The sequence below is a fragment of the Salvelinus fontinalis genome, unplaced genomic scaffold (genome assembly GCF_029448725.1).
Source record: "Salvelinus fontinalis isolate EN_2023a unplaced genomic scaffold, ASM2944872v1 scaffold_0072, whole genome shotgun sequence".
NCBI lineage: Eukaryota > Metazoa > Chordata > Actinopteri > Salmoniformes > Salmonidae > Salvelinus > Salvelinus fontinalis.
This window is the reverse complement of record NW_026600281.1, coordinates 291,095-318,964: the sequence shown is the minus strand read 5'-3', so window position 1 is coordinate 318,964 and position 27,870 is coordinate 291,095. Positions and strand designations below refer to the sequence as shown.

General features: G+C 41.7%; 1 protein-coding gene and 1 long non-coding RNA gene across 3 annotated transcripts in view; one reads left to right on the top strand and one right to left on the bottom strand.

Annotated features, from left to right (window-relative positions):
* Nucleotides 1-267: 267 nt before the first annotated feature.
* The window catches only part of LOC129842864 (ATP-binding cassette sub-family C member 12-like), a 30,222-nt gene continuing 2,619 nt past the window's right edge, over nucleotides 268-27,870 (bottom strand). For both annotated transcript variants that reach the window (XM_055911561.1, XM_055911560.1), the window contains exons 2-9: nucleotides 25,963-26,152; nucleotides 19,818-19,907; nucleotides 17,298-17,487; nucleotides 14,459-14,618; nucleotides 13,313-13,391; nucleotides 6,845-6,958; nucleotides 3,804-3,968; nucleotides 268-3,044 (exon numbers count right to left, since the gene is read on the bottom strand). In XM_055911561.1, coding sequence (XP_055767536.1) covers nucleotides 2,952-3,044; nucleotides 3,804-3,968; nucleotides 6,845-6,958; nucleotides 13,313-13,391; nucleotides 14,459-14,618; nucleotides 17,298-17,487; nucleotides 19,818-19,907; nucleotides 25,963-26,142 — 1,071 coding nt within the window. In that variant the 5' untranslated portion in view covers nucleotides 26,143-26,152 and the 3' untranslated portion in view covers nucleotides 268-2,951. The remainder of the gene's footprint in view (nucleotides 3,045-3,803; nucleotides 3,969-6,844; nucleotides 6,959-13,312; nucleotides 13,392-14,458; nucleotides 14,619-17,297; nucleotides 17,488-19,817; nucleotides 19,908-25,962; nucleotides 26,153-27,870) is intronic.
* Nucleotides 14,621-15,687, top strand: LOC129842865 (uncharacterized). Its single transcript, XR_008757702.1, has 3 exons — nucleotides 14,621-14,694; nucleotides 14,757-14,891; nucleotides 14,934-15,687. It is a non-coding gene; the product is annotated as an uncharacterized LOC129842865 (long non-coding RNA).

Below are 27,870 nucleotides of genomic sequence, written 5' to 3'. Positions count from 1 at the left end.
CAGGTCATCTCTAGTGCTCTACTGACACCAGCTCTGTAGAATCAGGTCACCTCTAGTGGTCTACTGACACCAGCTCTGTAGAATCAGATCACCTCTAGTGCTCTGACACCAGCTCTGTAGAATCAGGTCACCTCTAGTGGTCTGACACCAGCTCTGTAGAATCAGGTCACCTCTAGTGGTCTGACACCAGCTCTGTAGAATCAGGTCAACTCTAGTATTCCTACTGATTGTAGTTCATGTTCATTGTTCCAAGTTAAAATATGAGGATTTCCAAGTTTGAGTTGTGTTTTATTGATGCAGCTGAATTATAACAGGTACTTTGGATATTGTAATCAATTAACAATCAAACGTATAACACTATGCGTTTTAGACAGAAGAGTTACGTATTCTCAGACTCATCCCCCAAACAATCCCATGAGATTTAATAAATGTAATTTTAATACATTTAATTTTAATAAATGTAATTTTAATAAATTTAATTTTAATAAATTTAATTTTAATAAATTTAATTTTAATAAATGTATTTTTAATAAATTTAATTTTAATAAATTTAATTTTAATAAATTTAATTTTAATAAATTTAATTTTAACCATCCATCCAGTTATAGATATGTACAGACAGTTAATGTTTTGTTGCATGTATACTAATATAATATAATATAATATACTGCGTTCCCTGCTTTATCTTTCACACTTTCAACATAAACGTTCAATTCAGAGACAACAATATAAATAAATACACTTTAAATAAATACCGGAGATGAAGGCATGTAATTTCACCATGTATAATAACGACCATAATAATCGTCATTAGTTCTGCAGGAATCTGGGCGTCTAGACACGAGAATGAGATTTCACTGTGACAGTAGCTTTACCTAGCCTGGGTACCAGACCTGTTTTGTGCTGTTATTCCACTCCTTGCCACTCATTGGTATTTTGACAAGCAGTGGCAAGGAGTGGAAGGACAGCACACACAGGCCTGGTACCCAGGCTAACATTCACCTCGGATTATCAACAATAAAATCCTGTTTACTGTCTGTTTACACTGCTGGGAATCATATGAGAGACAACGTATTAACCTGCTGGGAATCATATGAAATACAAAGTGTTACAATGCTGTGAATCGTATAAAATACAACGTGCTGTGAATCGTATAAAATACAAAGTGCTGTGAATCATATAAAATACAAAGTGTTGTGAATCATATAAAATACAAAGTGTTGTGAATCATATAAAATACAAAGTGTTGTGAATCATATAAAATACAAAGTGTTGTGAATCATATAAAATACAACGTGTTGTGAATCATATAAAATACAAAGTGTTGTGAATCATATAAAATACAAAGTGTTGTGAATCATATAAAATACAAAGTGTTGTGAATCATATAAAATACAAAGTGTTGTGAATCATATAAAATACAAAGTGTTGTGAATCATATAAAATACAAAGTGCTGTGAATCATATAAAATACAAAGTGTTGTGAATCATATAAAATACAAAGTGTTGTGAATCATATAAAATACAAAGTGCTGTGAATCATATAAAATACAACGTGCTGTGAATCATATAAAATACAAAGTGTTGTGAATCATATAAAATACAAAGTGTTGTGAATCATATAAAATACAACATGTTGTGAATCATATAAAATACAAAGTGTTGTGAATCATATAAAATACAAAGTGTTGTGAATCATATAAAATACAACGTGCTGTGAATTATATAATGGTGTTACTGCTGTTTAGTCGTTTCATAATGGTGTTACTGCTGTTTAGTCACTTCATAATGGTGTTACTGCTGTTTTGTCACTTCATAATGGTGTTACTGCTGTTTAGTCACTTCATAATGGTGTTACTGCTGTTTTGTCACTTCATAATGGTGTTACTGCTGTTTTGTCACTTCATAATTGTGTTACTGCTGTTTTGTCACTTCATAATGGTGTTACTGCTGTTTTGTCACTTCATAATGGTGTTACTGTTGTTTTGTCACTTCATAATGGTGTTACTGCTGTTTTGTTACTTCATAATGGTGTTACTGCTGTTTAGTCACTTCATAATGGTGTTACTGCTGTTTAGTCACTTCATAATGGTGTTACTGCTGTTTAGTCACTTCATAATGGTGTTACTGATGTTTAGTTACTTCATAATGGTGTTACTGCTGTTTAGTCACTTCATAATGGTGTTACTGCTGTTTAGTCACTTCATAATGGTGTTACTGATGTTTACTCACTTCATAATGGTGTTACTGATGTTTAGTCACTTCATAATGGTGTTACTGCTGTTTTGTTACTTCATAATGGTGTTACTGCTGTTTAGTCACTTCATAATGGTGTTACTGCTGTTTTGTCACTTCATAATGGTGTTACTGCTGTTTAGTCACTTCATAATGGTGTTACTGCTGTTTAGTCACTTCATAATGGTGTTACTGTTGTTTTGTCACTTCATAAAGGTGTTACTGCCTGATACAGCCTCCTTAGTCAATGCTACCATGACGGTAATGCCCTAGGCTTCAGGACAGACCATTCCCTGTGTGTAGTCACTTCATAAGTGTGTGTGTGTGTGAGTGTGAGTGTGAGTGTGAGTGTGAGTGTGAGTGTGAGTGTGTGTGTGTGTGTGTGTGTGTGTGTGTGTGTGTGTGTTTGTGTGGATAAGCGTGCAGGCACATTCATGTGTGTCCATGGAAAACAGAGAAAGCATTGAGGGGTGGGGTGGTCCCACAATTAAGGACAGGTGGTGGGCGGAGACTGTAGATGGAGGTGTGTCCAGATTGCATATGGAGGTGTGTCCAGACTGCATATGGAGGTGTGTCCAGACTGCATATGGGGGTGTGTCCAGACTGCATATGGAGGTGTGTCCAGACTTCAGATGGGGGTGTGTCCAGACTGCATATGGAGGTGTGTCCAGAATGTAGATGGAGGTGTGTCCAGGCTCATGGAGATGTGGCCAGGCTCATGTGTTGACAGTGTTGGCTGCAGCCAGGAGAGCTGCAAACTGAGAATCTGGTCTCTGCATCAGGACCTCTGGACTGTCAAACTCAACCGCCTGCCAGGTGGGCACAGAACACACACACACACACACACACACACACACACACACACACACACACACACACACACACACACACACACACACACACACACACACACACACACACACACACACACACACACACACACACACACACACACACACACACAGAACACACAGACATATATCAGTTCATTTATACATCAGTCCATCTCTTCTCACTCTATCAATATTCACCCATGTTTAGTTTGTTTTGAAACCTTTTAAAATCCAATGTGGAGCCAATAGATGAACACTTCTCTGTAGAGTGTAAAACAGGAGATCCTTACAGTTTTATGCTTCAGTTGGAATCAGCTTGAACCCCAGAGAGGGGTTATGTGTTTGTAACAGGTCTGTCTGTCTGTCTGTCTGTCTGTCTGTCTGTCTGTCTGTCTGTCTGTCTGTGGTTATGTGTTTGTAACAGGTCAGGTTGTCAGTCAGTCAGTCAGTCAGTCAGTCCAGTCAGTCAGTCAGTGTGTTTGTAACAGGTCAGGTAGTCTGTCTGTCTGTCTGTCTGTCTGTCTGTCTGTCTGTCTGTCTGTCTGTCTGTCTGTCTGTCTGTCTGTCTGTCTGTCTGTCTGTCTGTCTGTGGTTATATGTTTGTAACAGGTCTGTCTGTCTGTCTGTCTGTCTGTCTGTCTGTCTGTGGTTATATGTTTGTAACAGGTCTGTCTGTCTGTCTGTCTGTCTGTCTGTCTGTCTGTCTGTCTGTCTGTCTGTCTGTGTATAGCCTACCTTTCCGGCGTCCATGACCAGAATACGATCTGACTCCAGGACGGTGTTAATACGGTGAGCAATAGTAAGCATGGTACAGTCCTGGAACGCGTCTCTAATGGTGTGCTGGATCAGAGAGTCTGTCTCTGAGTCGATCGACGCTGTCGCCTCGTCCAACAAGATGATCTGAGGAGGAGAGACCAGGCTAATATTCAGGTTATTAGGATACCAGCTGTGTAGTCTTGACAGAACAGGAGAGACCAGGCTAATATTCAGGTTATTAGGATACCAGCTGTGTAGTCTTGACAGAACAGCAGAGACCAGGCTAATATTCAGGTTATTAGGATACCAGCTGTGTAGTCTTGAAAGAACAGGAGAGACCAGGCTAATATTCAGGTTATTAGGATACCAGCTGTGTAGTCTTGACAGAACAGGAGAGACCAGGCTAATATTCAGGTTACTAGGATACCAGCTGTGTAGTCTTGACAGAACAGGAGAGACCAGGCTAATATTCAGGTTATTAGGATACCAGCTGTGTAGTCTTGCAATGCCATCCTTCCAGGTCTGGAAGAAGCTTGGAAATGGAGGCTTGATAACTATGTAAAATTGCAATTTACTAATGTCAATTAGGTAGTAAATACCTGGTAATTGCTGTACTGTAAAAAACTTTTTCCTAGAATACAGTATGACTAGCTGTATGTACCGTAAAATACATTTTCCTAGAATACAGTATGACTAGCTGTATGTACTGTAAAATACATTTTCCCAGAATACAGTATGACTAGCTGTATGTACTGTAAAATACATTTTCCTAAAATACAGTATGACTAGCTCTATGTATTGTAAAATACATTTTCCCAGAATACAGTAGGACTAGCTGTATGTACTGTAAAATACATTTTCCCAGAATACAGTATGACTAGCTGTATGTACTGTAAAATACATTTTCCTAGAATACAGTATGACTAGCTGTATGTACTGTAAAATACATTTTCCCAGAATACAGTATGACTAGCTGTATGTACTGTAAAATACATTTTCCTAGAATACAGTATGACTAGCTGTATGTACTGTAAAATACATTTTCCCAGAATACAGTATGACTAGCTGTATGTACTGTAAAATACATTTTCCTAGAATACAGTATGACTAGCTCTATGTACTGTAAAATACATTTTACTGGAATACAGTATGACTAGCTGTATGTACTGTAAAATACATTTTCCCAGAATACAGTATGACTAGCTGTATGTACTGTAAAATACATTTTCCTATAATACATTATGACTAGCTCTATGTACTGTAAAATACATTTTCCCAGAATACAGTAGGACTAGCTATATGTACTGTAAAATACATTTTCCTAGAATACAGTATGACTAGCTGTATGTACTGTAAAATACATTTTCCTAGAATACAGTATGACTGGCTGTATGTACTATAAAATACATTTTCCCAGAATACAGTATGACTAGCTGTATGTACTGTAAAATACATTTTCCTAGAATACAGTATGACTAGCTGTATGTACTGTAAAATACATTTTCCCAGAATACAGTATGACTAGCTGTATGTACTGTAAAATAAATGTTCCTAGAATACAGTATGACTAGCTCTATGTACTGTAAAATACATTTTACTGGAATACAGTATGACTAGCTGTATGTACTGTAAAATACATTTTCCCAGAATACAGTATGACTAGCTGTATGTACTGTAAAATACATTTTCCTATAATACATTATGACTAGCTCTATGTACTGTAAAATACATTTTCCCAGAATACAGTAGGACTAGCTATATGTACTGTAAAATACATTTTCCTAGAATACAGTATGACTAGCTGTATGTACTGTAAAATACATTTTCCTAGAATACAGTATGACTGGCTGTATGTACTATAAAATACATTTTCCCAGAATACAGTATGACTAGCTGTATGTACTGTAAAATACATTTTCCTAGAATACAGTATGACTAGCTGTATGTACTGTAAAATACATTTTCCCAGAATACAGTATGACTAGCTGTATGTACTGTAAAATAAATGTTCCTAGAATACAGTATGACTAGCTCTATGTACTGTAAAATACATTTTACTGGAATACAGTATGACTAGCTGTATGTACTGTAAAATAAATTTTCCTAGAATACAGTATGACTAGCTGAATGTACTGTAAAATACATGTTCCTAGAATACAGTATGACTAGCTGTATGTACTGTAAAATAGATTTTACTGGAATACAGTATGACTAGCTGTATGTACTGTAAAATACATTTTCCTAGAATACAGTATGACTAGCTGTATGTACTGTAAAATACATTTTACTGGAATACAGTATGACTAGCTGTATGTACTGTAAAATACATTTTCCTAGAATACAGTATGACTAGCTGTATGTACTGTAAAATACATTTTACAGGAATACAGTACGACTAGCTGTATGTACTGTAAAATATATTTTACTGGAATACAGTACGACTACCTGTATGTACTGTAAGATACATTTTACTGAAATACAGTATGACTAGCTGTATGTACTGTAAAATGAATTTTCTTAGAATACAGTATGACTAGCTATATGTACTGTAAAATACATTTTCCTAGAATACAGTATGACTAGCTGTATGTACTGTAAAATACATTTTCCTAGAATACAGTATGACTGGCTGTATGTACTGTAAAATACATTTTCCTAGAATACAGTATGACTAGCTGTATGTACTGTAAAATACATTTTCCTAGAATACAGTATGACTAGCTGTATGTACTGTAAAATACATTTTCCTAGAATACAGTATGACTAGCTATATGTACTGTAAAATACATTTTCCTAGAATACAGTATGACTAGCTGTATGTACTGTAAAATACATTTTCTTAGAATACAGTATGACTAGCTATATGTACTGTAAAATACATTTTCCTAGAATACAGTATGACTAGGTGTATGTAGTATAAAATACATTTTCCTGGAATACAGTATGACTAGCTGTATGTACCGTAAAATATATTTTTTTAGAATACAGTACATTCTATGTTGCTGTAAAAGGTTTCTGACCTTGGAGTTCCGTAGCAGGGCTCTGGCCATACACATCAGCTGTCTCTCTCCCACAGAGAAGTTCTCGCCGTTCTCCACCACCTCAGACTGCAGCTTCTCAGGGAGACTGGAGATCTGTGACACACAGAGGGACGTGGCGTTGTTGCTTTCGTCATGGCGACGATTGGTCAACACCGTCACCATCATCATCACCATCATCATCATTATCATCATCTACAAGTCACATGACCCAGTCACATGACCCAGTCAGATAGAGGACACAGTAATACTGGCTGACAGAGTGGTGACAACTGGACCCAGTCAGATAGAGACACAGTAATACTGGCTGACAGAGTGGTGTCAACTGGACCCAGTCAGATAGAGACACAGTTATACTGTCTGACAGAGTGGTGTCAACTGGACCCAGTCAGATAGAGACACAGTTATACTGTCTGACAGAGTGGTGACAACTGGACCCAGTCAGATAGAGACACAGTTATACTGTCTGACAGAGTGGTGTCAACTGGACCCAGTCAGATAGAGACACAGTTATACTGTCTGACAGAGTGGTGTCAACTGGACCCAGTCAGATAGAGACACAGTTATACTGTCTGACAGAGTGGTGTCAACTGGACCCAGTCAGATAGAGACACAGTTATACTGTCTGACAGAGTGGTGTCAACTGGACCCAGTCAGATAGAGACACAGTTATACTGTCTGACAGAGTGGTGTCAACTGGACCCAGTCAGATAGAGACACAGTTATACTGTCTGACAGAGTGGTGTCAACTGGACCCAGTCAGATAGAGACACAGTTATACTGTCTGACAGAGTGGTGTCAACTGGACCCAGTCAGATAGAGACACAGTTATACTGTCTGACAGAGTGGTGTCAACTGGACCCAGTCAGATAGAGACACAGTTATACTGTCTGACAGAGTGGTGTCAACTGGACCCAGTCAGATAGAGACACAGTTATACTGTCTGACAGAGTGGTGTCAACTGGACCCAGTCAGATAGAGACACAGTTATACTGTCTGACAGAGTGGTGTCAACTGGACCCAGTCAGATAGAGACACAGTTATACTGTCTGACAGAGTGGTGTCAACTGGACCCAGTCAGATAGAGACACAGTTATACTGTCTGACAGAGTGGTGACAACTGGACCCAGTCAGATAGAGACACAGTTATACTGTCTGACAGAGTGGTGTCAACTGGACCCAGTCAGATAGAGACACAGTTATACTGTCTGACAGAGTGGTGACAACTGGACCCCGTCAGATAGAGACACAGTTATACTGTCTGACAGAGTGGTGTCAACTGGACCCCGTCAGATAGAGACACAGTTATACTGTCTGACAGAGTGGTGTCAACTGGACCCAGTCAGATAGAGACACAGTTATACTGTCTGACAGAGTGGTGTCAACTGGACCCAGTCAGATAGAGACACAGTTATACTGTCTGACAGAGTGGTGTCAACTGGACCCCGTCAGATAGAGACACAGTTATACTGTCTGACAGAGTGGTGTCAACTGGACCCAGTCAGATAGAGACACAGTTATACTGTCTGACAGAGTGGTGACAACTGGACCCCGTCAGATAGAGACACAGTTATACTGTCTGACAGAGTGGTGACAACTGGACCCAGTCAGATAGAGACACAGTTATACTGTCTGACAGAGTGGTGTCAACTGGACCCAGTCAGATAGAGACACAGTTATACTGTCTGACAGAGTGGTGTCAACTGGACCCAGTCAGATAGAGACACAGTTATACTGTCTGACAGAGTGGTGACAACTGGACCCAGTCAGATAGAGACACAGTTATACTGTCTGACAGAGTGGTGTCAACTGGACCCAGTCAGATAGAGACACAGTTATACTGTCTGACAGAGTGGTGTCAACTGGACCCAGTCAGATAGAGACACAGTTATACTGTCTGACAGAGTGGTGTCAACTGGACCCAGTCAGATAGAGACACAGTTATACTGTCTGACAGAGTGGTGACAACTGGACCCCGTCAGATAGAGACACAGTTATACTGTCTGACAGAGTGGTGTCAACTGGACCCCGTCAGATAGAGACACAGTTATACTGTCTGACAGAGTGGTGTCAACTGGACCCCGTCAGACTGCAGCATCTCAGGGAGACTGGAGATCTGTGACATACAGAGGCAGCCAACAGACAGTAAACCAGGCCTTATGTAATGTTCCCCATAGAGGCAGCCAACAGACAGTAGACCAGGCCTTATGTAATGTTCCCCATAGAGGCAGCCAACAGACAGTAGACCAGGTCTTATGTAATGTTCCCCATAGAGGCAGCCAACAGACAGTAGACCAGGCCTTATGTAATGTTCCCCATAGAGACAGCCAACAGACAGTAAACCAGGCCTTATGTAATGTTCCCCATAGAGGCAGCCAACAGACAGTAAACCAGGCCTTATGTAATGTTCCCCATAGAGGCAGCCAACAGACAGTAAACCAGGCCTTATGTAATGTTCCCCATAGAGGCAGCCAACAGACAGTAGACCAGGCCTTATGTAATGTTCCCCATAGAGACAGCCAACAGACAGTAGACCAGGCCTTATGTAATGTTCCCCATAGAGGCAGCCAACAGACAGTAGACCAGGCCTTATGTAATGTTCCCCATAGAGGCAGCCAACAGACAGTAGACCAGGCCTTATGTAATGTTCCCCATAGAGGCAGCCAACAGACAGTAAACCAGGCCTTATGTAATGTTCCCCATAGAGGCAGCCAACAGACAGTAAACCAGGCCTTATGTAATGTTCCCCATAGAGGCAGCCAACAGACAGTAGACCAGGTCTTATGTAATGTTACCCATAGAGGCAGCCAACAGACAGTAGACCAGGTCTTATGTAATGTTACCCATAGAGGCAGCCAACAGACAGTAGACCAGGCCTTATGTAATGTTCCCCATAGAGGCAGCCAACAGACAGTAGACCAGGTCTTATGTAATGTTACCCATAGAGGCAGCCAACAGACAGTAGACCAGGTCTTATGTAATGTTACCCATAGAGGCAGCCAACAGACAGTAGACCAGGCCTTATGTAATGTTCCCCATAGAGGCAGCCAACAGACAGTAAACCAGGCCTTATGTAATGTTCCCCATAGAGGCAGCCAACAGACAGTAGACCAGGTCTTATGTAATGTTCCCCATAGAGGCAGCCAACAGACAGTAAACCAGGCCTTATGTAATGTTCCCCATAGAGGCAGCCAACAGACAGTAAACCAGGCCTTATGTAATGTTCCACATAGAGGCAGCCAACAGACAGTAGACCAGGCCTTATGTAATGTTCCCCATAGAGGCAGCCAACAGACAGTAAACCAGGCCTTATGTAATGTTCCCCATAGAGGCAGCCAACAGACAGTAGACCAGGCCTTATGTAATGTTCCCCATAGAGGCAGCCAACAGACAGTAAACCAGGCCTTATGTAATGTTCCCCATAGAGGCAGCCAACAGACAGTAAACCAGGCCTTATGTAATGTTCCCCATAGAGGCAGCCAACAGACAGTAAACCAGGCCTTATGTAATGTTCCCCATAGAGGCAGCCAACAGACAGTAAACCAGGCCTTATGTAATGTTCCCCATAGAGGCAGCCAACAGACAGTAAACCAGGCCTTATGTAATGTTCCCCATAGAGGCAGCCAACAGACAGTAGACCAGGTCTTATGTAATGTTCCCCATAGAGGCAGCCAACAGACAGTAGACCAGGCCTTATGTAATGTTCCCCATAGAGGCAGCCAACAGACAGTAAACCAGGCCTTATGTAATGTTCCCCATAGAGGCAGCCAACAGACAGTAGACCAGGCCTTATGTAATGTTCCCCATAGAGGCAGCCAACAGACAGTAGACCAGGCCTTATGTAATGTTCCCCATAGAGGCAGCCAACAGACAGTAAACCAGGCCTTATGTAATGTTCCCCATAGAGGCAGCCAACAGACAGTAAACCAGGCCTTATGTAATGTTCCCCATAGAGGCAGCCAACAGACAGTAAACCAGGCCTTATGTAATGTTCCCCATAGAGGCAGCCAACAGACAGTAGACCAGGCCTTATGTAATGTTCCCCATAGAGACAGCCAACAGACAGTAGACCAGGCCTTATGTAATGTTCCCCATAGAGGCAGCCAACAGACAGTAGACCAGGCCTTATGTAATGTTCCCCATAGAGGCAGCCAACAGACAGTAAACCAGGCCTTATGTAATGTTCCCCATAGAGGCAGCCAACAGACAGTAGACCAGGCCTTATGTAATGTTCCCCATAGAGGCAGCCAACAGACAGTAGACCAGGCCTTATGTAATGTTCCCCATAGAGGCAGCCAACAGACAGTAAACCAGGCCTTATGTAATGTTCCCCATAGAGGCAGCCAACAGACAGTAAACCAGGCCTTATGTAATGTTCCCCATAGAGGCAGCCAACAGACAGTAGACCAGGTCTTATGTAATGTTACCCATAGAGGCAGCCAACAGACAGTAGACCAGGTCTTATGTAATGTTACCCATAGAGGCAGCCAACAGACAGTAGACCAGGCCTTATGTAATGTTCCCCATAGAGGCAGCCAACAGACAGTAGACCAGGTCTTATGTAATGTTACCCATAGAGGCAGCCAACAGACAGTAGACCAGGTCTTATGTAATGTTACCCATAGAGGCAGCCAACAGACAGTAGACCAGGCCTTATGTAATGTTCCCCATAGAGGCAGCCAACAGACAGTAAACCAGGCCTTATGTAATGTTCCCCATAGAGGCAGCCAACAGACAGTAGACCAGGCCTTATGTAATGTTCCCCATAGAGGCAGCCAACAGACAGTAAACCAGGCCTTATGTAATGTTCCCCATAGAGGCAGCCAACAGACAGTAAACCAGGCCTTATGTAATGTTCCCCATAGAGGCAGCCAACAGACAGTAAACCAGGCCTTATGTAATGGTCCCCATAGAGGCAGCCAACAGACAGTAGACCAGGCTGTATGTAATGTTCCCCATAGAGGCAGCCAACAGACAGTAAACCAGGCCTTATGTAATGTTCCCCATAGAGGCAGCCAACAGACAGTAAACCAGGCCTTATGTAATGTTCCCCATAGAGGCAGCCAACAGACAGTAGACCAGGCCTTATGTAATGTTCCCCATAGAGGCAGCCAACAGACAGTAAACCAGGCCTTATGTAATGTTCCCCATAGAGGCAGCCAACAGACAGTAAACCAGGCCTTATGTAATGTTCCCCATAGAGGCAGCCAACAGACAGTAGACCAGGCCTTATGAAATGTTCCCCATAGAGGCAGCCAACAGACAGTAGACCAGGCCTTATGTAATGTTCCCCATAGAGGCAGCCAACAGACAGTAGACCAGGCCTTATGTAATGTTCCCCATAGAGGCAGCCAACAGACAGTAGACCAGGCCTTATGTAATGTTCCCCATAGAGGCAGCCAACAGACAGTAAACCAGGCCTTATGTAATGTTCCCCATAGAGGCAGCCAACAGACAGTAAACCAGGCCTTATGTAATGTTCCCCATAGAGGCAGCCAACAGACAGTAGACCAGGCCTTATGAAATGTTCCCCATAGAGGCAGCCAACAGACAGTAGACCAGGCCTTATGTAATGTTCCCCATAGAGGCAGCCAACAGACAGTAGACCAGGTCTTATGTAATGTTCCCCATAGAGGCAGCCAACAGACAGTAAACCAGGCCTTATGTAATGTTCCCCATAGAGGCAGCCAACAGACAGTAGACCAGGTCTTATGTAATGTTCCCCATAGAGGCAGCCAACAGACAGTAAACCAGGCCTTATGTAATGTTCCCCATAGAGGCAGCCAACAGACAGTAAACCAGGCCTTATGTAATGTTCCCCATAGAGGCAGCCAACAGACAGTAAACCAGGCCTTATGTAATGGTCCCCATAGAGGCAGCCAACAGACAGTAAACCAGGCCTTATGTAATGTTCCCCATAGAGGCAGCCAACAGACAGTAGACCAGGCCTTATGTAATGTTCCCCATAGAGGCAGCCAACAGACAGTAAACCAGGCCTTATGTAATGTTCCCCATAGAGGCAGCCAACAGACAGTAGACCAGGCCTTATGTAATGTTCCCCATAGAGGCAGCCAACAGACAGTAAACCAGGCCTTATGTAATGGTCCCCATAGAGGCAGCCAACAGACAGTAAACCAGGCCTTATGTAATGTTCCCCATAGAGGCAGCCAACAGACAGTAGACCAGGCCTTATGTAATGTTCCCCATAGAGGCAGCCAACAGACAGTAAACCAGGCCTTATGTAATGTTCCCCATAGAGACAGCCAACAGACAGTAGACCAGGTCTTATGTAATGTTCCCCATAGAGGCAGCCAACAGACAGTAAACCAGGCCTTATGTAATGGTCCCCATAGAGGCAGCCAACAGACAGTAAACCAGACCTTATGTAATGTTCCCCATAGAGGCAGCCAACAGACAGTAAACCAGACCGTACGTAGAGGCTATACGTACTGTGTGTTTCATGTAGGTCTTCTCCAGAGCCGACCAGATGTCCTCATCACTATAGTTGTTGAAAGGATCCATATTATACCTGCAGCAGGAGAACAAGTCACATGACCCAGTCACATGACCCAGTCAGATAGAGACACAGTAATACTGGCTGACAGAGTGGTGACAACTGGACCCAGTCAGATAGAGACACAGTTATACTGTGTAGTCAGTGGTATTACCTGGTCTATGGAGTCTGTTTCTATAGGTGACTAGTGTACTGTGTAGACAGTGGTATTACCTGGTCTATGGTGTCTGTTTCTATAGGTGACTAGAGTACTGTGTAGACAGGAATAGACAGTGGTATTACCTGGTCTATGGCGTCTGTTTCTATAGGTGACTAGTGTACTGTGTAGACAGTAATAGACAGTGGTATTACCTGGTCTATGGAGTCTGTTTCTATAGGTGACTAGTGTACTGTGTAGACAGTAATAGACAGTGGTATTACCTGGTCTATGGAGTCTGTTTCTATAGGTGACTAGTGTACTGTGTAGACAGTAATAGACAGTGGTATTACCTGGTCTATGGAGTCTGTTTCTATAGGTGACTAGTGTACTGTGTAGACAGTAATAGACAGTGGTATTACCTGGTCTATGGAGTCTGTTTCTATAGGTGACTAGTGTACTGTGTAGACAGTAATAGACAGTGGTATTACCTGGTCTATGGAGTCTGTTTCTATAGGTGACTAGTGTCCTGTGTAGACAGTGGTATTACCTGGTCTATGGAGTCTGTTTCTATAGGTGACTAGTGTACTGTGTAGACAGTGGTATTACCTGGTCTATGGAGTCTGTTTCTATAGGTGACTAGTGTACTGTGTAGACAGTAATAGACAGTGGTATTACCTGGTCTATGGAGTCTGTTTCTATAGGTGACTAGTGTACTGTGTAGACAGTAATAGACAGTGGTATTACCTGGTCTATGGTGTCTGTTTCTACAGGTGACTAGTGTACTGTGCAGACAGTGGTATTACCTGGTCTATGGAGTCTGTTTCTATAGGTGACTAGTGTACTGTGTAGACAGTAATAGACAGTGGTATTACCTGGTCTATGGATTCTGTTTCTACAGGTGAGTAATGTGTACTGTGTAGACAGTAATAGACAGTGGTATTACCTGACAGTACCGATGAATAGGACGGGGTCCTGGGGGATGACTGATAGTTTACTGCGGAGGTCCTCCAGGCCTATAGCGCTGGTGTCCACCCCATCTATGAAGATCGTCCCTGCAGCTGGTTCCACCAGGCGGAAGAGGGCGACTCCTAAAGAAGACTTCCCTGTTGGGTGACATATAATATCCAGGTTATATGCAACACATCCAGGTCACATCCAGGTTATATACAACACATCCAGGTCACATCCAGGTTATATACAACACATCCAGGACACATCCAGGTTATATACAACACATCCAGGTCACATTCAGGTAATATCTAGGTTATATACAACACATCCAGGTCACATCCAGGTTATATACAACACATCCAGGTCACATCCAGGTCATATACAGGTTATATACAGCACATCCAGGTTAAATACAACACATCCAGGTTATATACAACACATCAAGGTCACATTCAGGTAATATCTAGGTTATATACAACACATCCAGGTCACATCCAGGTTATATACAACACATCCAGGTCACATCCAGGTCATATACAGGTTATATACAGCACATCCAGGTCAAATACAACACATCCAGGTTATATACAACACATCCAGGTCATATCCAAGTCATATCCAGGTTATATACAGCACATCCAGGTTAAATACAACACATCCAGGTTATATACAGCACATCAAGGTCACATCCAGGTTATATACAACACATCCAGGTTATATACAGCACATCAAGGTCACATCCAGGTTATATACAACACATCCAGGTTATATACAGCACATCCAGGTCACATCCAGGTCACATCCAGGTCATATCCAGGTCATATCCAGCTGCTGTCTCAGAATTGACACATTGTTCTAGATACACATCCAGGTCACATCCAGGTCACATCCAGGTCATATCCAGGTTATACCCAGGTCACATCCAGGTCATATCCAGGTCACATCCAGGTTATATACAGCACATCCAGGTTATATACCGCACATCCAGGTTAAATACAGCACATCCAGGTTAAATACAACACATCCAGGTTATATACAACACATCCAGGTTATATACAACACATCCAGGTCACATCCAGGTCACATCCAGGTTATATACAACACATCCAGGTCATATCCAAGTCATATCCAGGTTATATACAACACATCCAGGTTAAATACAGCACATCCAGGTTATATACAACACATCCAGGTCATATCCAAGTCATATCCAGGTTATATACAACACATCGAGGTTAAATACAGCACATCCAGGTTATATACAACACATCCAGGTTATACACAACACATCCAGGTTATACACAACACATCCAGGTCACATCCAGGTCACATCCAGGTCATATCCAGCTGCTCTCTCAGTATTGACACATTGTTCTAGATACACATCCAGGTCACATCCAGGTCATATCCAGGTTACATCCAGGTCATATCCAGGTCACATCCAGGTCATATCCAGGTCACATCCAGGTCATATACAGTTGCTGTCTCAGTATTGCCAGATTGTTCTGGATACACACACAGGTCACATCCAGGTCACATCCAGGTCACATCCAGGTCATATCCAGGTTACATCCAGGTCACATCCAGGTCATATCCAGGTCACATCCAGGTCACATCCAGGTCATATACAGTTGCTGTCTCAGTATTGCCAGATTGTTCTGGATACACACGCAGGTCACATCCAGGTCACATCCAGGTCACATCCAGATCACATCCAGGTCATATCCAGGTCACATCCAGATCAACCAAGGACAACCAATCAGGCACTCCATCAATCAGGCCTTTATGGTAGAGTGGCCAGACGGAAGCCACTCTTCAGTAAAAGGCACATGACAGCCCACTTGGAGTTTGCCAAAAGGCACCTAAAGGATTCTCAGACCATGAGAAACAAGATTCCCTGGTCTGATGAAATCCAGATTGAACTCTTTGTCCTGAATGCCAAGAGTCACGTCTGGAGGAAACCTGGCACCATCCCTAAGGTGAAGCATGGTGGTGGCAGCATCATGCTGTGGTGATGTTTTTCAGCGGCAGGGACTGGGAGACTAGTCAGGATCGAGGGAAAGATGAACGGAGCAAAGTACAGAGAGATCCTTAATGAAAACCTGCTCCCCAGAGTGCTCAGGACCTCAGACTGAGGCGAAGGTTCCTACAACGACACTAAGCACAAAGCCAAGACAACGCAGGAGTGGCTTCAGGACATGTCTCTGAATGTCCTTGAGTGGCCCAGCCAGAGCCCGGACTTGAACCCGATCGAACATCTCTGGAGAGACCTGAAAACAGCTGTGCAGCGATGCTCCCCATCCAACCTGACAGAGCTTGAGAGGATCTGCAGAGAAGAATGGGAGAAACTCCCCAAATACAGGTGTGCCAAGCTTGTAGCGTCAAACCCAAGAAGACTCGAGGCTGTAATCGCTGCCAAAGGTACTTCAACAAAGTACTGAGTAAAAGGTCTGAATTACTTATGTGATATTTCAGTGTTTTACTAGTAATACATTTGCAAAAATGTCTAAAAACCTGTTTTTGCTTTGTAATTATGGAGTATTGTGTGTAGATTGGTGAAGGAAAAAAACGATTTAATCCATTTTAGAATGAGGCTGTAATGTAACAAAATGTGGAAAAAGTCAAGGGGTCTGAATACTTTTCCAAATGTGACTGTATATAGCAATGACAATGTTAACTGTGGTGTTTCATGCTAACATTATGACTGTGAGTAGGTGGTCTAAACTGAGACCTTACCGGAGCCCGTGAAATACCGTTAGCCACCAGCAGCACACATAGACAAATAGTACAGACAAGTTCAACTCTGACAATGAGTTGGACTGAGGCCTTACCGGAGCCCGTCCTCCCCACGATGCCCAGCTTCTCCCTGGGCTGGATGTTGAGCTGCAGTCCATCGAGCACGATGGGGGTGTTCGCTCTGTACCTCATCGTGTAGTCCTTAAAGGAGATGGCCCCTTTATGAGGCCAACCTTCTGGGATGAGGGCGTCTTTAACTCTCCTGGGCGCCTCAGACACGCAACCCTGGACAGAAACATGATTATAACAGACAACATCCTGGACAGAAACATGATTATAACAGACAACATCCTGGACAGAAACATGATTACCGGTATAACAGACAACATCCTGGACAGAAACATGATTATAACAGACAACATCCTGGACAGAAACATGATTATAACAGACAACATCCTGGACAGAAACATGATTATAACAGACAACACCCTGGACAGAAACATGATTATAACAGACAACATCCTGGACAGAAACATGGTTATAACAGACAACATCCTGGACAGAAACATGATTATAACAGACAACATCCTGGACAGAAACATGATTATAACAGACAACACCCTGGACAGAAACATGATTATAACAGACAACATCCTGGACAGAAACATGATTATAACAGACAACACCCTGGACAGAAACATGATTATAACAGACAACATCCTGGACAGAAACATGATTATAACAGACAACATCCTGGACATGATTATAACAGACAACACCCTGGACAGAAACATGATTATAACAGACAACATCCTGGACAGAAAAATGATTATAACAGACAACATCCTGGACAGAAACATGATTATAACAGACAACATCCTGGACATGATTATAACAGACAACACCCTGGACAGAAACATGATTATAACAGACAACACCCTGGACAGAAACATGATTATAACAGACAACATCCTGGACAGAAACATGATTATAACAGACAACACCCTGGACATGATAATAACAGACAACATCCTGGACAGAAACATGATTATAACAGACAACATCCTGGACAGAAACATGATTATAACAGACAACATCCTGGACATGATTATAACAGACAACACCCTGGACAGAAACATGATTATAACAGACAACATCCTGGACAGAAACATGATTATAACAGACAACATCCTGGACAGAAACATGATTATAACAGACAACATCCTGGACATGATTATAACAGACAACACCCTGGACAGAAACATGATTATAACAGACAACACCCTGGACAGAAACATGATTATAACAGACAACATCCTGGACAGAAACATGATTATAACAGACAACACCCTGGACATGATAATAACAGACAACATCCTGGACAGAAACATGATTATAACAGACAACATCCTGGACAGAAACATGATTATAACAGACAACATCCTGGACATGATTATAACAGACAACACCCTGGACAGAAACATGATTATAACAGACAACATCCTGGACAGAAACATGATTATAACAGACAACATCCTGGACAGAAACATGATTATAACAGACAACACCCTGGACAGAAACATGATTATAACAGACAACATCCTGGACAGAAACATGATTATAACAGACAACACCCTGGACAGAAACATGATTATAACAGACAACATCCTGGACATGATTATAACAGACAACACCCTGGACAGAAACATGATTATAACAGACAACATCCTGGACAGAAACATGATTATAACAGACAACATCCTGGACAGAAACATGATTATAACAGACAACATCCTGGACATGATTATAACAGACAACACCCTGGACAGAAACATGATTATAACAGACAACACCCTGGACAGAAACATGATTATAACAGACAACATCCTGGACAGAAACATGATTATAACAGACAACACCCTGGACATGATAATAACAGACAACATCCTGGACAGAAACATGATTATAACAGACAACATCCTGGACAGAAACATGATTATAACAGACAACATCCTGGACAGAAACATGATTATAACAGACAACACCCTGGACAGAAACATGATTATAACAGACAACATCCTGGACATGATTATAACAGACAACACCCTGGACAGAAACATGATTATAACAGACAACACCCTGGACAGAAACATGATTATAACAGACAACATCCTGGACAGAAACATGATTATAACAGACAACATCCTGGACAGAAACATGATTATAACAGACAACACCCTGGACAGAAACATGATTATAACAGACAACACCCTGGACAGAAACATGATTATAACAGACAACATCCTGGACAGAAACATGATTATAACAGACAATACCCTGGACATGATAATAACAGACAACATCCTGGACAGAAACATGATTATAACAGACAACATCCTGGACAGAAACATGATTATAACAGACAACATCCTGGACAGAAACATGATTATAACAGACAACATCCTGGACAGAAACATGATTATAACAGACAACACCCTGGACATGATAATAACAGACAACATCCTGGACATGATTATAACAGTGTATTAAAAGGTAATGAAAGACGGTAAAGACATTGTTAGTGTATTTGTAGTTAAACTTATTGATGTTCTCACCTCGATGTACTCCTGTAGTCTCTCCACTGACAGGAACTTGGCTTCCAGCTCTGTAGACAGTCTCACCACGTACTGGAGCATACCTGTCAACTGAACAACAGGTAACACAACACACAGTCAACAAACTCCATATCAACTGGTAATCTGACATCTCGTCCCTGTACGTTTATCTTTAGAACACTAGAGGGCAGCATTGAGTCATATCGAATCATTGGAAGTCCTCCAACTGTGTAGCTCTATCTGTACTGCACTGGCAGGGACATAGTGAATACTGGTAGCGCAATAATGAACCCAACATGGAAATGAAGCAACATGAAACAACATAGATACACCCTACAGTTCATTAACCACATACACTGTACCTGTATGGTGTATTAGACTCTACCTGTATGGAGTATTAGACTCTACCTGTATGGAGTATTAGACTCTACCTGTATGGAGTATTAGACTCTACCTGTATGGAGTATTAGACTCTACCTGTATGGAGTATTAGACTCTACCTGTATGGAGTATTAGACTCTACATTAGACTCTACCTGTATGGAGTATTAGACTCTACCTGTATGGAGTATTAGACTCTACATTAGACTCTACCTGTATGGAGTATTAGACTCTACCTGTATGGTGTATTAGACTCTACCTGTATGGAGTATTAGACTCTACCTGTATGGTGTATTAGACTCTACCTGTATGGAGTATTAGACTCTACCTGTATGGTGTATTACACTGTACCTGTATGGAGTATTAGACTCTACCTGTATGGAGTATTAGACTCTACCTGTATGGAGTATTAGACTCTACCTGTATGGAGTATTACACTCTGCCTGTATGGAGTATTAGACTCTACCTGTATGGAGTATTAGACTCTACCTGTATGGAGTATTAGACTCTACCTGTATGGAGTATTACACTCTGCCTGTATGGAGTATTAGACTCTACCTGTATGGAGTATTAGACTGTACCTGTATGGTGTATTACACTCTGCCTGTATGGAGTATTAGACTCTACCTGTATGGTGTATTAGACTCTACATTAGACTCTACCTGTATGGTGTATTAGACTCTACCTGTATGGTGTATTAGACTCTACCTGTATGGAGTATTAGACTCTACCTGTATGGAGTATTAGACTCTACCTGTATGGAGTATTAGACTCTACCTGTATGGTGTATTAGACTCTACCTGTATGGAGTATTAGACTCTACCTGTATGGTGTATTACACTGTACCTGTATGGAGTATTAGACTCTACCTGTATGGAGTATTAGACTCTACCTGTATGGAGTATTAGACTCTACCTGTATGGAGTATTACATTCTGCCTGTATGGAGTATTAGACTCTACCTGTATGGAGTATTAGACTCTACCTGTATGGAGTATTAGACTCTACCTGTATGGTGTATTAGACTCTACCTGTATGGAGTATTAGACTCTACCTGTATGGAGTATTACACTCTGCCTGTATGGAGTATTAGACTCTACCTGTATGGTGTATTACACTGTACCTGTATGGAGTATTAGACTCTACCTGTATGGAGTATTAGACTCTACCTGTATGGTGTATTAGACTCTACCTGTATGGAGTATTAGACTCTACCTGTATGGTGTATTACACTGTACCTGTATGGAGTATTAGACTCTACCTGTATGGAGTATTAGACTCTACCTGTATGGTGTATTAGACTCTACCTGTATGGAGTATTAGACTCTACCTGTATGGTGTATTACACTGTACCTGTATGGAGTATTAGACTCTACCTGTATGGAGTATTAGACTCTACCTGTATGGAGTATTACACTCTGCCTGTATGGAGTATTAGACTCTACCTGTATGGAGTATTAGACTCTACCTGTATGGAGTATTAGACTCTACCTGTATGGTGCATTAGACTCTACCTGTATGGAGTATTAGACTCTACCTGTATGGAGTATTACACTCTACCTGTATGGAGTATTAGACTCTACCTGTATGGAGTATTACACTCTGCCTGTATGGAGTATTAGACTCTACCTGTATGGTGTATTACACTGTACCTGTATGGAGTATTAGACTCTACCTGTATGGAGTATTAGACTCTACCTGTATGGTGTATTAGACTCTACCTGTATGGTGTATTAGACTCTACCTGTATGGAGTATTAGACTCTACCTGTATGGAGTATTAGACTCTACCTGTATGGAGTATTAGACTCTACCTGTATGGAGTATTACACTCTGCCTGTATGGAGTATTAGACTCTACCTGTATGGAGTATTAGACTGTACCTGTATGGTGTATTACACTCTGCCTGTATGGAGTATTAGACTCTACCTGTATGGAGTATTAGACTCTACCTGTATGGAGTATTAGACTCTACCTGTATGGAGTATTACACTCTACCTGTATGGAGTATTAGACTCTACCTGTATGGAGTATTACACTCTGCCTGTATGGAGTATTAGACTCTACCTGTATGGAGTATTAGACTCTACCTGTATGGAGTATTACACTCTACCTGTATGGAGTATTAGACTCTACCTGTATGGAGTATTACACTCTGCCTGTATGGAGTATTAGACTCTACCTGTATGGAGTATTAGACTGTACCTGTATGGTGTATTAGACTCTACCTGTATGGAGTATTAGACTCTACCTGTATGGAGTATTACACTCTGCCTGTATGGAGTATTAGACTCTACCTGTATGGTGTATTAGACTCTACCTGTATGGAGTATTAGACTCTACCTGTATGGAGTATTAGACTCTACCTGTATGGAGTATTAGACTCTACCTGTATGGAGTATTAGACTCTACATTAGACTCTACCTGTATGGTGTATTAGACTCTACCTGTATGGTGTATTAGACTCTACCTGTATGGAGTATTAGACTCTACATTACATTCTACCTGTATGGAGTATTAGACTCTACCTGTATGGTGTATTAGACTCTACCTGTATGGTGTATTAGACTCTACCTGTATGGAGTATTAGACTCTACCTGTATGGTGTTTTAGACTCTACCTGTATGGTGTATTAGACTCTACCTGTATGGAGCATTAGACTCTACCTGTATGGTGTATTAGACTCTACCTGTATGGAGCATTAGACTCTACATTAGACTCTACCTGTATGGAGTATTAGACTCTACCTGTATGGTGTATTAGATTCTACCTGTATGGTGTATTAGACTCTACCTGTATGGAGTATTAGACTCTACCTGTATGGAGCATTAGACTCTACCTGTATGGAGTATTAGACTCTACCTGGATGGTGTATTAGACTCTACCTGTATGGTGTATTAGACTCTACCTGGATGGTGTATTAGACTCTACCTGTATGGAGTATTAGACTCTACCTGTATGGAGTATTAGACTCTACATTAGACTCTACCTGTATGGAGTATTAGACTCTACCTGTATGGAGTATTAGACTCTACCTGTATGGAGTATTAGACTCTACATTACATTCTACCTGTATGGTGTATTAGACTCTACCTGTATGGTGTATTAGACTCTACATTAGACTCTACCTGTATGGAGTATTAGACTCTACCTGTATGGTGTATTAGACTCTACATTACATTCTACCTGTATGGAGTATTAGACTCTACCTGTATGGTGTATTAGACTCTACCTGTATGGAGTATTAGACTCTACATTAGACTCTACCTGTATGGAGTATTAGACTCTACCTGTATGGAGTATTAGACTCTACCTGTATGGAGTATTAGACTCTACATTAGACTCTACCTGTATGGAGTATTAGACTCTACCTGTATGGAGTATTAGACTCTACCTGTATGGAGTATTAGACTCTACATTAGACTCTACCTGTATGGAGTATTAGACTCTACCTGTATGGAGTATTAGACTCTACATTAGACTCTACCTGTATGGAGTATTAGACTCTACCTGTATGGAGTATTAGACTCTACCTGTATGGAGTATTAGACTCTACCTGTATGGAGTATTAGACTCTACCTGTATGGAGTATTAGACTCTACCTGTATGGAGTATTAGACTCTACCTGTATGGAGTATTACACTCTGCCTGTATGGAGTATTAGACTCTACCTGTATGGAGTATTAGACTCTACCTGTATGGTGTATTAGACTCTACATTAGACTCTACCTGTATGGAGTATTAGACTCTACCTGTATGGAGTATTAGACTCTACATGTACGAAGCATTAGACTCTACCTGTATGGAGTATTAGACTCTACCTGTATGGAGTATTAGACTCTACCTGTATGGAGTATTAGACTCTACCTGTATGGAGTATTAGACTCTACCTGTATGGTGTATTAGACTCTACCTGCATGGAGTATTAGACTCTACCTGTATGGTGTATTAGACTCTACCTGTATGGAGTATTAGACTCTACCTGTATGGAGTATTAGACTCTACCTGTATGGAGTATTAGACTCTACATTAGACTCTACCTGTATGGAGTATTAGACTCTACATTAGACTCTACCTGTATGGAGTATTAGACTCTACCTGTATGGAGTATTAGACTCTACCTGTATGGTGTATTAGACTCTACCTGTATGGAGTATTAGACTCTACCTGTATGGAGTATTAGACTCTACCTGTATGGAGTATTAGACTCTACCTGTTTGGTGTATTAGACTCTACCTGTATGGAGTATTAGACTCTACCTGTATGGTGTATTAGACTCTACCTGTATGGTGTATTAGACTCTACCTGTATGGAGTATTAGACTCTACCTGTATGGAGTATTAGACTCTACCTGTATGGAGTATTAGACTCTACCTGTATGGAGTATTAGACTCTACCTGTTTGGTGTATTAGACTCTACCTGTATGGAGTATTAGACTCTACCTGTATGGTGTATTAGACTCTACCTGTATGGTGTATTAGACTCTACCTGTATGGAGTATTAGACTCTACCTGTATGGAGTATTAGACTCTACGTTATACTCTACCTGTATGGTGTATTAGACTCTACCTGTATGGAGTATTAGACTCTACCTGTATGGAGTATTAGACTCTACATTAGACTCTACCTGTATGGTGTATTAGACTCTACCTGTATGGAGTATTAGACTCTACCTGTATGGAGTATTAGACTCTACCTGTATGGAGTATTAGACTCTACCTGTATGGAGTATTAGACTCTACCTGGATGGAGTATTAGACTCTACCTGGATGGAGTATTAGACTCTACCTGGATGGAGTATTAGACTCTACCTGGATGGAGTATTAGACTCTACCTGGATGGAGTATTAGACTCTACCTGTATGGAGTATTAGACTCTACCTGTATGGAGTATTAGACTCTACCTGTATGGAGTATTAGACTCTACCTGTATGGAGTATTAGACTCTACCTGTATGGAGTATTAGACTCTACCTGTATGGAGTATTAGACTCTACCTGTATGGAGTATTAGACTCTACCTGTATGGAGTATTAGACTCTACCTGTATGGTGTATTAGAGTCTACCTGTATGGTGTATTAGACTCTACCTGTATGGAGTATTAGACTCTACGTGTATGGAGTATTAGACTCTACCTGTATGGAGTATTAGACTCTACCTGTATGGAGTATTAGACTCTACCTGTATGGAGTATTAGACTCTACCTGTATGGTATATTAGACTCTACCTGTATGGAGTATTAGACTCTACCTGTATGGAGTATTAGACTCTACCTGTATGGTGTATTAGACTCTACCTGTATGGAGTATTAGACTCTACCTGTATGGAGTATTAGACTCTACCTGTATGGTGTATTAGACTCTACCTGTATGGTGTATTAGACTCTACCTGTATGGTGTATTAGACTCTAACTGTATGGTGTATTAGACTCTACATTAGACTCTACCTGTATGGTGTATTAGACTCTACCTGTATGGTGTATAAGACTCTAACTGTATGGTATATTAGACTCTACCTGTATGGTGTATTAGACTCTACCTGTATGGTGTATTAGACTCTAACTGTATGGTGTATTAGACTCTACCTGTATGGTGTATTAGACTCTACCTGTATGGTGTATTAGACTCTACCTGTATGGTGTATTAGACTCTACCTGTATGGAGTATTAGACTCTACCTGTATGGAGTATTAGACTCTACCTGTATGGAGTATTAGACTCTACCTGTATGGAGTATTAGACTCTACCTGTATGGTGTATTAGACTCTACCTGTATGGTGTATGACAGCGCCAGGCCCTTCATAGCAGGGCTGATGGTATCAGGAGAACTGAGCACCACGAACAGAGCCACCATCAGAGTGACTGAGGCAGACAGGAAGTCCAGCCAGAAGGACAGCCAGCGTGTCCCACAGTTAAACAACAGGAAGTGGTTGGAGTTGTTGTCGCTCATCTCCTTAAATCTGGAGAACAATGCACAACGATGTTTACTGTCATTATTTATCATTTTCATTTATTTGAATTATTTCATCCAGTAGAGGAAACCATGATCAGACCAAGTTATTTCCCCAGGGTAGAGGAAACCATGATTAGACCAAGTTATTTCCCCAGGGTAGAGGAAACCATGGTCAGACCAAGTTATTTCCCCCAGTAGATGAAACCATGGTCAGACCAAGTTATTTCCCCCAGTAGATGAAACCATGGTCAGACCAAGTTATTTCCCCAGGTAGAGGAAACCATGGTCAGACCAAGTTATTCCTCAGGTAGATGAAACCATGGTCAGACCAAGGTATTCCTCAGGTAGAGGAAACCATGGTTAGACCAAGTTATTTCCCCAGGTAGAGGAAACCATGTTCAGACCAAGTTATATCCCCAGGTAGAGGAAACCATGGTCAGACCAAGTTATCTCCTCAGGTAGAGGAAACCATGGTCAGACCAAGTTATTTCCCCAGGTAGAGGAAACCATGGTCAGACCAAGTTATGTCCCCCAGTAGAGGAAACCATGGTCAGACCAAGTTATTTCCCCAGGTAGAGGAAACCATGGTCAGACCAAGTTATTTCCCCCAGTAGATGAAACCAAGGTCAGACCAAGTTATTTCCCCCAGGTAGATGAAACCATGGTCAGACCAAGTTATTTCCCCAGGTAGATGAAACCATGGTCAGACCAAGTTATTTCCTCAGGTAGATGAAACGATGGTCAGACCAAGTTATTACCCCCAGGTAGAGGAAACCATGGTCAGACCAAGTTATTTCCCCAGGTAGAGGAAACCATGGTCAGACCAAGTTATTTCCCCAGGGTAGAGGAAACCATGGTCAGACCAAGTTATTTCCCCAGGTAGATGAAACCATGGTCAGACCAATTTATTTCCCCAGGTAAAGGAACCCATGGTCAGACCAAGTTATTTCCCCAGGGTAGAGGAAACCATGGTCAGACCAAGTTATTTCCCCAGGGTAGAGGAAACCATGGTCAGACCAAGTTAATTCCCCAGGTAGAGAAAACCATGGTCAGACCAAGTTATTTCCCCAGTAGATGAAACCATGGTCAGACCAAGTTATTTCCCCGGGTAGAGGAAACCATGGTCAGACCAAGTTATTTCCCCCAGTAGAGGAAACGATGCTCAGACCAAGTTATTTCCCCCAGGTAGAGGAAACCATGGTCAGACCAAGTTATTTCCCCCAGTAGAGGAAACCATGCTCAGACCAAGTTATTACCCCCAGGTAGATGAAACCATGGTCAGACCAAGTTATTTCCCCAGGTAGAGGAAACCATGGTCAGACCAAGTTATTTCCCCCAGTAGAGGAAACCATGCTCAGACCAAGTTATGTCCCCCAGTAGAGGAAACCATGGTCAGACCAAGTTATTTCCCCAGGTAAAGGAAACCATGGTCAGACCAAGTTATTTCCCCAGGTAGAGGAAACCATGGTCAGACCAAGTTATTTCCCCAGGTAGATGAAACCATGGTCAGACCAAGTTATTTCCCCAGGTAAAGGAAACCATGGTCAGACCAAGTTATTTCCCCAGGGTAGAGGAAACCATGGTCAGACCAAGTTATTTCCCGGGTAGAGGAAACCATGGTCAGACCAAGTTATTTCCCCAGGTAGAGAAAACCATGGTCAGACCAAGTTATTTCCCCAGTAGATGAAACCATGGTCAGACCAAGTTATTTCCCCGGGTAGAGGA